Source organism: Diadema antillarum, unplaced genomic scaffold (assembly GCF_040938485.1).
Source record: "Diadema antillarum isolate AM-2024a unplaced genomic scaffold, OU_Dant_1.0 seq00003240_RagTag, whole genome shotgun sequence".
In the NCBI taxonomy this organism is placed as follows: domain Eukaryota; kingdom Metazoa; phylum Echinodermata; class Echinoidea; order Diadematoida; family Diadematidae; genus Diadema; species Diadema antillarum.
In genome coordinates this window covers 19,101-31,508 of record NW_027273824.1, presented here as the reverse complement: position 1 = coordinate 31,508, position 12,408 = coordinate 19,101, and the positions used below count along the sequence as shown (strand labels likewise).

Here is a 12,408-nt window from a genome sequence, read left to right as displayed (position 1 = left end):
GGCGACATTCCATTACAAAAATGGGCGTGGCTTCGCAAAAGTATGCGCGGACGTTGCAAATTTGGTCTCAAAAGTTGCGCGAGACTTGAATGAAGAAAGTCAAGAAGCCTTGCGATGAGGCCTTCTCGCGTTACAGAATTATAGCGCGAAACGTCGAGGGGGGGGGGGCGGATAGCCCTTTTAGGGTTAAATGTGTGTACACTGTGAGCCTGGTGGATGGCAAGGGCTGTCTTGTTATCATGGTCCACATATGCTGATGATGTATACCTCTCCCCTGAGGCTCCAGCTTCCTGCTTGCAGACACCAGCACTAAATATTTTTGTGCTCAACCACACAAGGGCCGGAAATGATAAGCTCGCTCTCAACATGCACTCACACACACACACACACACACATGCGCGCACGCGCACACACACTCTGTCTCTCTCTCTCTCTTCTCTCTCTCTTCTCTCTCCCTCCACTCTCTCCCCCCCCCCCCCCTCTCTTTCTCTCTCTCTCTCTCTGTCTGCCCCATTGTCTGTATTTTCTGGTTTTCTTCTATGTCCCTCTATCATCCCCTTATTTTTCTCTTCATTTTTTCCCCTACATTTCTTTTATTCATTCCTTTGAATCTGTCTTTTCTTTCCTTGATTATCCCAAATTTGTTGTATTTGTATTGTATTTTGGTTTTCCATTTTGTGTGTCTTGACTCTATGAGGGATTTTCTTATTTTTGATCTTTATTTTGCCTTTTTTAAAATTATTTAAATGCCTCTGCCACGAAATGTCACTGAAGACATTATGTTTTTGGGTTGTCTGTCTGTCTTTCCGTCTGTAATCAATTTTGTTGACAGCGAATGTTAAAAACCGTTTGAGTTATCCTAATGAAACTTGGCATATATATAAATAATATGTACAAGTAGACAAAGTTGTACCTGTCATCTTTTGGCTGCTCATGCTGAAGGTCAAAAGTCAAGATCAGATTCTTAAAATGTCACTATTTTCCCCATATCTGTGCAATGCCTAAGGTATTTTCTTAAAACTTTGTTTATAGATAGTATTACCAGATAAAGATTCTGTAGGGAAAGTTTTGAGCCATGGAGTCAGAGATAAAAGGTAAAGTGAAACAGCTAAAATTTCACTTTCTTCGCCATATCTCGGAAATGGCTCAAGGTATCATCATGAAACTTAGTACACTAACAGTACTCTCTGACAATAGTTCTCTTGGGAATTTTGGGTTAATGGGGTCAAGGGTCAAAAGGTCAGGTTTGAATGCTAAAATATTACTATTCAAAGGGACTGGTTGAGGTGAGGATTCAGCTTGTAGCGTTTTGCGAGATATTTAGAAACCACTTGATGAAATGTCAAAGAGCATACAATTCTAAGGGGAATCAAAAGTTTATTTGATGAAAATCAGTTTTTGAAATGACTGAGATATCTAAAAACAAGGAAAAAACAAAGAGATCCTAAGAAAAGTTGTGGCCTGTCAATTTCGTTGGGATAGCTTTTTTGGATATCTCAGCCATTTCAAGGCCAGTTTTCATCAAATGTTGAATCCTAGAAATTACATGCTCTTTCGTATTTCATAAGAGTTTTCTCATTATCTCACACACACAAAAATGTTATAAACCTAAATCTTCACCTCAATCGGGACTGTACAGTCCCTTTAATGCTGAAATTTCACTCTCCATCCATACCTTGGAGATTGCTCAATGCATAAACGTAAACCAATTACATACATATACATGACTGCACAATGTTTCTGTAAGGAAAGATTTTGGCCATAGGGTCAAAGGGCTAGGAAAATGCTTAAATTCCCAAATACTTGCTTTCTAAATAATTCAGCCATCCATCCAAATGAATCCTAGTTCAAGGAAAATAAACACCCCACACATTTGTGACAAACATGTCATTTCATTTATTTTATTACCCATTATGTGAAACTGTCTTCTCACATCATCAAGACGTACTCTATTGGGAGATCCATGCAATATGGCAGAGGCATACCAGTCGCCATAGCAACATTTCTAGTTGGTATTTAATTTCATTCCATTTCATTTATCTGTCCATTATAAAGATGCATAGAAAATTAGCCTCTACTTGCTGAAAAATGTTGACTACCACAAATAACATACATTGATATGTTAAATAATGAAACATGTATGAAAGAAGAAAGACAGTGCATTGCTACATGAAGCATTAAAAGTCTAAGTCTTAAGTAGAATGAAATATTAGATGCATATATATCATGCTTGTTTTAACAACTGGAACTCTTATTCTTGTTGTACAACTTGAAATGAAGTAAGGGTAAAAGAAATACCTGGTATGTTTTATTGTTGTGTTAATGTTGCAGGGTATGCTTGAAGATATGGTTTCTCAGGTGACTGCATACACCATTGAGGACAGCAACAAACCCACCTTTGGCAACTCACTGCATAGTTCCACTGGTTTGACTGGTAGGTGGATTTTTTTTGTTTTCAGTGATTGTTTTGTGCTTTTGTTGTTGATTGTTCCTTGTGTGTGTGTGTGTGTGAGTGCGCACTTACCCACGGTGTAAAACGAGGACCACATACGAACTTTACATTTAAATAGAGGACATACGGAGAACCGAGAATGTCCTCAGTACGCAGACCATTCCAAACGGTGTGCTTTTGCATGCTTTTGCATGTAGGGGTACATGTTTGTAGGTCCTCAATTAGCATTATTGTAATAAGTCCTCGGTTGGATGGTAATATACGAATGAGTCCTCGGTTGACAAGAGTCCTACCGACACACAGGTCCTCGGTTACATGGTAAAATTTTTATGGGTAAAACAGGTCCTCGGTTTCCACCATAGACACGTATGTGTGTGTATGTACACCTGTATACAGTGCTGGCATTCCAGGAATGTGCACCTGCTGCCTCTTGGAACTCTAAGACCCCGTTTACAGTGTGAGGCTCGGCCGCGGCCGAGCCCGCCTTCATTTCAGTGTAAACGCGCAAAAACCCAAATGCGGGGCCAAAATTGGCCGCGCATTTGGCCACGCTCTGGAGGTGGTCTCGGCCGCGGCCAAGCCCAGCCTTTTCTCAGTGTAAATGCAAACTGGGCCAAATGTGCGGCCAATTTTAGTCTGGCTTCCAAACCCTCTGCCCGTACTATTTCGTTATTCGGGATATTAACCTCCTCAAAGTCGAAAACTAGTATAGTTTAAGGTGGTTTTGTCCTGCAAAGGATTTTTCCTTCTGCAAAGGCCTTTGCCCGAACGGCGACTTCGTCGCCACAGAATCCAGTTGGCAAAGGGTCTGAAAACCAGACTATACCAAATTGCGTTTGTTTACAAGCAGAGCGCCACTATGACAAAATATTGAAAGGTTTGAATTAAAAGCGCGGCCGAGCCCAGCAGTGTAAACGGACAAAATTGCGGGGCTTGGCCCCGCAATTGAGGCTGGGCTCGGCCGCGGACCAGCCCCGCACTGTAAACGGGATCTAATGCACTTGTCAATGTAATGACGCACCCCACTACCCCCGGACATGGGTGCGTCATGGTCATTTTTTGACTGACCACACGGGGTTTTTGACGGACACCACAGTCACTTTTTTGACGGACAAAACGCTGCAAGTGACGAACACCACAGTCACTTTTTTAACGGACAACACGTTGAAAGTGACGCACACCTCGGTCACTTTTTTGACGGACATCCTCGGTAAATTTGACGCACCCCCGTAAATACTGAAACGATTTTTGCGTACGTTTTATTCAAGAATTTTTTCTTTCGGTTCGTAAACATAATTTGTAAAAGTTTCGGCAAGTTTCCCTTACCATGGCCCTGTTAAAGCACCGTACCGTCATTCACCGTACATCACGCTGCTGCTACGATACTCCGTACAGTAGTATGTATTCTGTGCTTGCAATCCATATGACAATCACATGTGTGCAGATGCGCTATGTGTGCAGATGCGCTGTGTGTGCGCGGCCATTGCTAGTGCGGTGGATCCATACTGCTGCAGCGCACGTACACACCACGCCACGGCATTCCCGCTCGAGTAGTCGCTGTACGTAGAGATTCGCACAGCTAACAGCGTCGCGCGTCTGGTCGGGCTATCCCGCGAGCAGAAAATGGCATGCGGCAGGCAGTTCTTCTGCTGCCGCTTCTTTTACTGTCAAAAATTCGCCTTTGTCACCACAGAACATTATTTAGACGCACATTGTATTAGAATGTAAACGAACTTTCTTCGATAGCAATGTGCGTTGGTGTTGCCCTCTTATTCCAAAACGCTTCCCGACTTTGATTTTCACTTGCCGCGGGAAAGCGCTCACTGTAATTTCACTCGCGGTACATGTATCCGGGACTGTAGCGTGCAAAAATGCGTGCAGTTTTCCATAGCCAAGAGATGTACCATGACGCACCCCTCGGTTCAAAATAATGCGTGTTATTTTCCATAGCCAAGTGACGTACAATGACGCACCCCTCGGTCAAAATTTTGACCGACAATGATGGGATTTTGACGCACCCCTCGGTCAAAAATTTGACGGACAAAGCTGGTAAAATGACGAACACCTGGGTCACAAATTTGACGGACCAAACGAGGAAATGACGCACCCATGTCCGGGGGTAGTGGGGTGAGTCATTACATTGACAAGTGCATAAGTCCTTCATAAATGAATCATGGGAAGAAAAAAAACCAACTCTATACCAGTAAAACTATTGTGACTGGTATATGTGGAAGCCTCGTTTTAACAGACCTTGCCACGACAACATCAGGAGAAAAAAAATTCCTCACCTTGGGCAGTAAAACCGCTGGAGAATGCGAGGGGTACCATTTTAACAGACGCACACTGAAAACTTTCTCCAGGTAGATTTCTAGAAGGGGGTGTATCCACTACCCTGTCCACCAGCCAGTGCCGTGTGTCTGTAAACAAAGCAAGGTTACAGTCACTAATCTCAACTACATACAGATCAGTGGTTACAATCCATGCACGTGGTCACCTTACAGTATGTCAATCATTCTCTGTCTGCAATGTTGTATGTGCTTGTTTAGTGTCTCAAAGGAATGTTACCGCAGTTGTGTTCTAAAAGAAGGGTTACCCAGGTAATGTCAGGGTGATGTCGCGGCAATTACCCTTGCTAGCTCGGGTAGAATTTGGCAAAAGTTAATCATGACAACATCCGAGGAACATTTTGCTGTGACCATTTAAACAGGCAGGATAAAAAAAAAAGTTACCCGGACGCTACCCATAACAAGGCTCGGTTCAACTATGCTGATATGGGCAGTCAGTGCTCTGTGTTGTAGCTTTCCTGTTTTGCATTGGTAAAGGTAAGTCTATGTCATCCCTATTTCATCCCTATCACACTACAAGGGTATGTTTTCCATGTTTTTGTTATTCTTGCTTTACAGTGCTTTCATGACTATCCATGGTGTTGTGTTGAGTTAGTTTGACATTGTTGGAGGCGCAATGTAACTGGATGCAATTATGCCTCTGCAGGTACCAGTGCCTCGGCGTCTGACCTAGCCCGTATGTACCCTACACCTCCTTCACTGGAACAACAGCAGAATTCAGCATTTTCTCCTGGCAACCAGCCCTGCCCTGATTACATCAACCATGGTTCAGTACAGGGTGTCCCGCCAATTGATCACGGTGCTGTAGGTGACTTCACAGAGATTGAGGCAGATGAGAACATGGGCAGCCCGAAACCAGAGCCAATTCAGGTATATTTGTTTTTTCTGATGGTATACTTTTCAGTTATTGTGTTTTATATTTTCATTACTTTGTTCTAAGGTTAAAATATCATCAGAACAATTAATGAGTACTGCTCATGGTTATTACTTGCTACACACATCTGCACAATGTCCATGTGATACTGTAAAAGTGGATATTTTCGCGCGACTAATTTTTCACGCTCGGCAGGGTAAGAAGAGTTTTGCAGGTTTTTCATTCCGCGGAATCAAGTCATCAACTGCTGGAACATATGGCAAACAAAAATGTTCGCGTGCTTTTATTTTCGCGCTAGTTTCGGGTTGCGCGAAATGCGTGAAAATTTCAACACCGCGAAAATTTCCACTTCCAGCTATTGGTACTAGAGTGTGTGATTTCGGTTGTTTTGCTTTTTGTTTGTTTGTTTTTTTTAGAATATAGCAAGAGTTGATGAATGGTGTGAGTCTTACTGATAATATCATCACCTTTAAGAAATGTTCCCATGAAAATTGCTGCAGTAATAAGTTTAATTCTTATGCAACAGGGCCCAGATCTCGGTAATGGAGAAGGAATGACAAAGTCATTTGTTATAGTGCCAATAAATCTGTTATTTTAATCTTTTAGGACTTCATGAGTGCATAATGTGCTATATTCTCCCCCTTCAACATATTTGCAGGATTGGAGTTTTGTGTACAAGATCCCTCCAACTGAAAGATTTGTTGGTCCCAGTATGTATGCACCCTTGAAGTCTCTACCAAGCAGCAAGCTACCTCCTCTGAAGACACCAGATGCATGCCATTACCGGCCTTCTTGGCAGGTGAGTTGTGTTAGACATTGTTATAAGCATCCCTTGATATGGATGCACTTCAATTCATGAATGGAAGCCATATCCATCCAAGAGAAAGCACCCCATGGAAAAGTATTGCATTAATATTCACTTTTACATCTAAGGTGGGTTCATCAAATGTCTTGATACAAATTGAAGAATCTTATATGTTTATTAAGTTTAATACGTGTTATTTCTTACTTTATTTACATGTTTACATCTGTGTGTGTTTATTTTAACTTTTGGTAGAAGACAAAGAGGAATTCCATGAAAGTGTATTATATTCTTCTGACAAAGAGAGTGATCTCAAGACTTTTGGGGTTTTTAGCTCACCTGAGCCAAAGGCTCAAGTGAGCTATTGCGATCGCCCTTCGTCCGGCGTCCGTCGTGCGTCGTGCGTCGTGCGTCGTGCGTCGTGCGTCGTCCGTCGTCCGTCGTCCGTCGTCCGTCGTCCGTCGTCCGTCGTCCGTCGTCCGTCGTGCGTCGTGCGTAAACTTTTTACATTTTCATCTTCTTCTTGAAAACCCCAAGACCGATTTTCATCAAACTTGGCAGGTAGCATCCCTAGGGGGTTAGGAACTCAATTTGTTAAAATGGGCACCATGACCCACCCAGGGGGCCCCCAGGGGGGCCCAAACCCCCCAAATTTAAGGAATCTTTAAAAATCTTCTTCTCTAGAACCAGAAGTGATAGAGCTAAGTTAATACTATGAGTTAGTTCATTGATGACTGTAGTTTCAAGTTTGTTCATGGCAGAATCAGGGATGCCCCCCTTGGGACCCAGGGGAGGGGGGTGGGGAGGGGTTCTAATGGGGCCTAAATTGTACATTTTCATCTTCTTCTTGAGAACCCCATGACCCATTTTCACCAAACTTGGCAGGTAGCATCCCTAGGGGGTTAGGAACTCAATTTGTTAAAATGGGCACCATGCCCCACCCAGGGGGCCCCCAGGGGACCCCCAGGGGGCCCAAATCCCCCAAATTAAGGAATCTTTAAAAATCTTCTTCTCTAGAACCAGAAGTGATGGAGCTAAGTTAATACTATGAGTTAGTACATTGATGACTGCAGTTTCAAGTTTCTTCATGGCAGAATCAGGGGTGCCCCCCTTGGGACCCAGGGGAGGGAGGTGAGGAGGGGTCCTAATGGGGCCTAAATTGAACATTTTTATCTTCTTTTTTAGAACCCCATGACCCATTTTCACCAAACTTGGCAGGTAGCATCCCTAAGGGGTTAGGATCTCAATTTGTTAAAATGGGCACCATGTCCCACCCAGGGGGCCCCCAGGGGGGCCCGAACCCCCCAAATGAAGGAATCGTTAAAAATTTTCTCTAGAATCAGAAGTTATACAGCTAAGATAATACTATGAGTGAGTACATTAATGACTGTAGTTTCGAGTTTGTTCATAGGAGATCCAGGGGTGCCCCTCTTGGGGGCAGGGGTGGGGGGGGGGGTGGGGGTGGGGGGTTGGTTAGGAAGGTCCAAATGGGGGCCTGAATCGTACATTGTCATCTTCTTCCTGAAAACCTCATGATAGATTTTCGTCAAACTTGGCAGGTAGCATCCTTAGGGGGTCAGGATCTCAATTTATCAAAATGGGCACCATGCCCCACCCAGAGGGCCCCAGGGGGCCCCCAATCCCCCAAATTAAGGAATCTTTAAAAATTTGGGCCCTTATTGTACATTTTCATCTTCTACTTCAGAATGCCTGGTCAAATTTTGGTAGAGCTGTGATTAATTTAGATTAGTGACTGCGTGAAAGGTGAACTTGCGATACTCAGGTGAGCGCTAGACCCGCGGGTCTCTTGTTTTTAAAACTTGCTAAATTGTTCTTTACATCTTGTTATAACTTGTCTCATTTTTTAAAAGTTGCTGCTTTTTTTCATAAGAGGCTGCAGGTACCTTTTCCAAAAAAGGTCAGCTGATATACTGCCTTGTTTTCAGGCAAATATTTTATGTTCTTAATTTTAAACACTTTGAAGGGTATTTTTTCTTGTGTAAATGAAAAAAAAATGAGTGCACTTAGGTAGAAGAGCCCTCTTCGTTAGGTGAAAAAAAAACCAAGTGATTTGACAGAAAAATATCACTTTGCAGAAAAGACACAACAAAGAAGAGCAATAGCGCATGAGACAAAGCTTTTGCTTTTTCCATAAGATGCTGCAGATACCTTGTTCTGGCGTTCTCATGTATTTGTCTTAACTTGAGTACAGATAGTATTTTGATGATGGTTCTTGTTCATAGGTTTCATTGGTCACTAGTTAAAGGGGAATCTGATGTTTCAAATGTCATGCGATCACTTCCGAAAATCTAGCAAAATTCAATCATGTTTGATGCACTCACATACAATCATGTAAGTAAGACTGGACAGGTTGTATATGTAATAAATAGTTTCGTTGGGATCGTGTCGAGGGCTCCTATTAAACTTTTAATTTTATACTTTGATGAGACTACTCATTTAGAATATCTGATACCACTATTTGATGGTGGCAAAAAGAACATTCTGGTTATGTGATTTTATTGTTATCTGTAAAAGGATGACAGGGGGTTTGAATGCAGCAGTGGCAGAGCATGCAGTGCTTAACCTAAGGCTGTCAAGAACTAGAAATGACAATGGATTGGAGATTCTTAACATTGACATCAGTTTGAATTTTGCAACTTCTTGCAGGTGGTACGTCCTGTCCAAGATGGTACTGTGGAGACGGCAAGGGTTAATTAATTTCTGTAATGTTATGTTATGTTTTAAAGAGTCCTTTGGCTGTCATTGTTTTTTTTTTCCATTCATACATGTACATCAGTTGCCATTGTCACCCAAGCCAGAACTTGTGCCTGTGGGAAAAGAAAGGTTGGTATCTTCCATTTTATTCTTTCTTTACATTTTCATTGTTGTATGCTATATTCAGGTCCAGAGAGCTGAGAACATTTGTTTTCCCCCATTTCAAGGCAATTGTAACAAATCTGGTTCTCAGCATGATACTGTAAGAGTCGAGTCAGTGAAAATGCATAATATAAGAAAATATAAACAACTTTCTTTTGAAATGAAAGGCATAAAGACTTTTGCGTGATGCATTAAATTTGTATACTGATATGTAGTAAGAGTTTAGAAGAAAAAAGATTTCAGATCTACTAATGGAAAACATTTTCTCTGATAGATGAACTGAAATGTTTAGTTTAATATCATTGTGAAAACTAAAGCCCTTTGGTTCCTTCTACTTGACTGTCATGCCAAGAAGATGAATGTATTCACCCTGTCCATGCCCTTTCTTTGTGTGTAAAGTGATTTGTCCAGAATGACATCAGCTGACATCGACCTATCCATCAGCCAATCATCTGCATTTGGGATGGGGGGTGCTGCCCTCTTGCAATCACCAGCAGCTTGCCCTGGCAGTCAGGAGCCACGCAGCACGATCAATATAGACCTCCAGTCACCTGCATCAGAGGCCTCCTCATATGTGCGTAACCTGAACTCGATTGAGGCACCAACGCCAGCTAATAATATCCCAGAGGCACACAGTCTGTATGTGAATCTGGTGCTGTCTGACTCGCTGCTCAATATCCACAAGGACAGAAACTTTGATAGTAGTGTCATGTGTGTGTGTAACATGAACATTAAAGGTGTCGGAGTGGGCGTTAGCAACATGCTGGACTTCCCAGGAGAGTGCAAGTGTGGTTTCAGTGGTGTTATGAATCGGCGCTATGCTGTAGGCAGTGGACTCTTTGCTGAGGATGAATCTGAAATAACTGGGCAGCCAGCAGATGCAGCACTCTGGGCATTTCACAAAGACAATCCCTTACTTGCAGGAATGCCAGAACTGAACCGCAAACCATTGCTTTCTGTTGAGAGCAGCAGTGAGAAGGAGGTGGCAGCTGGTGGGAAAGAGGTGTCACACACAGCAAAGTGTGTGCTGAGATTGATTCAGGAACAGTGTAACAGTCCGTACGCCACGCTGGCGAGGCTTGCTGGGTGTGTGCACAAACGAGGGATCAATAGCACGGGTCCTCTGGCCAGGAGCCAGATTGAAATAAATGGTGAGTTGTGCTTGTCTTTTGAATGTCTTCTCCTCTTATTCTCTGGGTCTTTTCATTTTGTGCACCAGGAATCTATGACTGGCACAACAGGTGACTATTCACTCATGTTGTGACGAAGTCTGTCAGCCATATAAAATCAAATTGTCCATCCTCATCATTCTAATTATTGATGAGGTGAGCTTATTACAATCATTCATTGTTTGCCGTCAGGCGTGCATCATCCAGCGCACACAAACTTTTTACATGTACAACTTCTAGAACAGACATTGTTTTAGATAGTCTATATTAATTCAACATCATGATGTCCTCATTTCAGTCATTCATTTGGACCACTGTGCATGTTGTTACCTTCCCATTGAAATAGGTTGTAAGCTTCATTGTTAAATTTCATCTAGAGCCTTATTAGATAGCAAGCCTCAGATCACTGAAGGGAAATTTTTCTTATTATATATTCTTATTCTTGCTATACACATTGCATTTCTCCCTACCCCATTCCAGCACTCCTTTCTTTTTATTATGAAGTTGGAAACTATGCAATGAACCACAGATTCCTCTGTTTGCTTCTACATTCTGCCCGTGATTTTTGTGCCTCCGCCACGAAGTGGTGCCGGAGGCATTATTTTTTTCTACATTTTTATTTTACATTTAGATAAGCACCTCAAATTGTTCCATATGGCTGAGATACAACCTGGCAATTAACTTGTTCTCTTTCTTTGGTCATAGATGGGTGTGATGCATGTTTTGCTGCTCTAGAGCAGGGCAGACTTCTCATGGATGGCGCCATTGGCAACAAAATCGATGATGCCCTTCTCAAAAGCTCTTGTCTTCATAGCTGGCCTTACATACCAGGTGAGTGTAGGGAGAGTCCTTCCCTACATTGGTTGATGCACTTCATGAGCTTTGCAGCTCATTAGTCACATTGTCTACGCTTTTTATGCCTCCGCCACGAAGTAATGCCAGAGGCATTATGTTTTCGGGTTGTCCGTCCGTCCGTCCGCATTCGTTTACGCGATAAATTGAATAATATTGACTGGAATTTTACCAAACTTTGTCCAAGTATAAAGTATCATGGGGTAATTACTTGATTAGATTTTGGGTGAAATCAGCTAAAGGCTAAAGGTCAATTGTATCCGTTTACGTGATAACTCAAGACTGGATCAAGCGAATTTCACCAAACTTTGTCCGAGGATGATGTATGATAAGACAATTACTTCAGCAGTTTTTGAGTGAAATCGGACAGAGGTCAAAGGTAAGATCAAGGTCAAATCCTAGAATTTATCTGTTTATGTGATAACTCAAAACTGGATGAAGCAACTTTCACCAAACTTGGTCCAAGGATGACGTATGATGGGTCAATTAGTTGAGTAGATTTTTAGTGAAATTGGCAAGAGGTCAACGGTCAAAAGGTCAAGGTCAAATGTCAAGGATCAAGAATGTTGCTATTTCCCCCATATCTATGCAATGCCCAAAGGTATTTTCTTGAAACTTAGTGTAGACATGTACTACTGCATGAAGATTTTTCCAGAGAGTTTCATGTCATAAGGTAAAAAGTCAAAGGTCAGGTGAAAATGTTACAATTTCACTTTCCTTGCAAATGGTTCAATGTATCTTCATGGAACTTGGTACATATGCATGTACTGACTGGCAGGGATTATCTAGGGAATTTGGGGGTCATGGATCAATAGTCAGGGGGTCAAAGGTCAAGGTTAACTCCTCAAAATTTCACTATTTCCCTCATATACTATTTGCAATGCTTCCAGGATTATTTTTAAAACTTCATATATACATGTATTGCCTAATGGAGATTCTCTGGGAAATTTCCTGCCAGAAGGTCGAAGGTTAAGGGTTAAGGGTCAAAGGCCAGGCTAAAATGCCCCCCCCCAAAAAAAAAAAAAAACAAAAAAAAA

The 12,408-nt window shown here is 42.2% G+C and overlaps 1 protein-coding gene across 1 annotated transcript in view; it reads left to right on the top strand.

Annotated features, from left to right (window-relative positions):
* The first annotated feature begins 2,211 nt into the window (after positions 1-2,211).
* LOC139715306 (mediator of RNA polymerase II transcription subunit 13-like) overlaps positions 2,212-12,408 on the top strand; it is a 29,273-nt gene continuing 19,076 nt past the window's right edge. The window contains exons 1-6 of the mRNA XM_071626882.1: positions 2,212-2,434; positions 5,444-5,667; positions 6,330-6,470; positions 9,271-9,317; positions 9,750-10,501; positions 11,225-11,350. Of these exons, the coding sequence (XP_071482983.1) occupies positions 2,323-2,434; positions 5,444-5,667; positions 6,330-6,470; positions 9,271-9,317; positions 9,750-10,501; positions 11,225-11,350 (1,402 nt within the window). The 5' untranslated portion in view covers positions 2,212-2,322. The remainder of the gene's footprint in view (positions 2,435-5,443; positions 5,668-6,329; positions 6,471-9,270; positions 9,318-9,749; positions 10,502-11,224; positions 11,351-12,408) is intronic.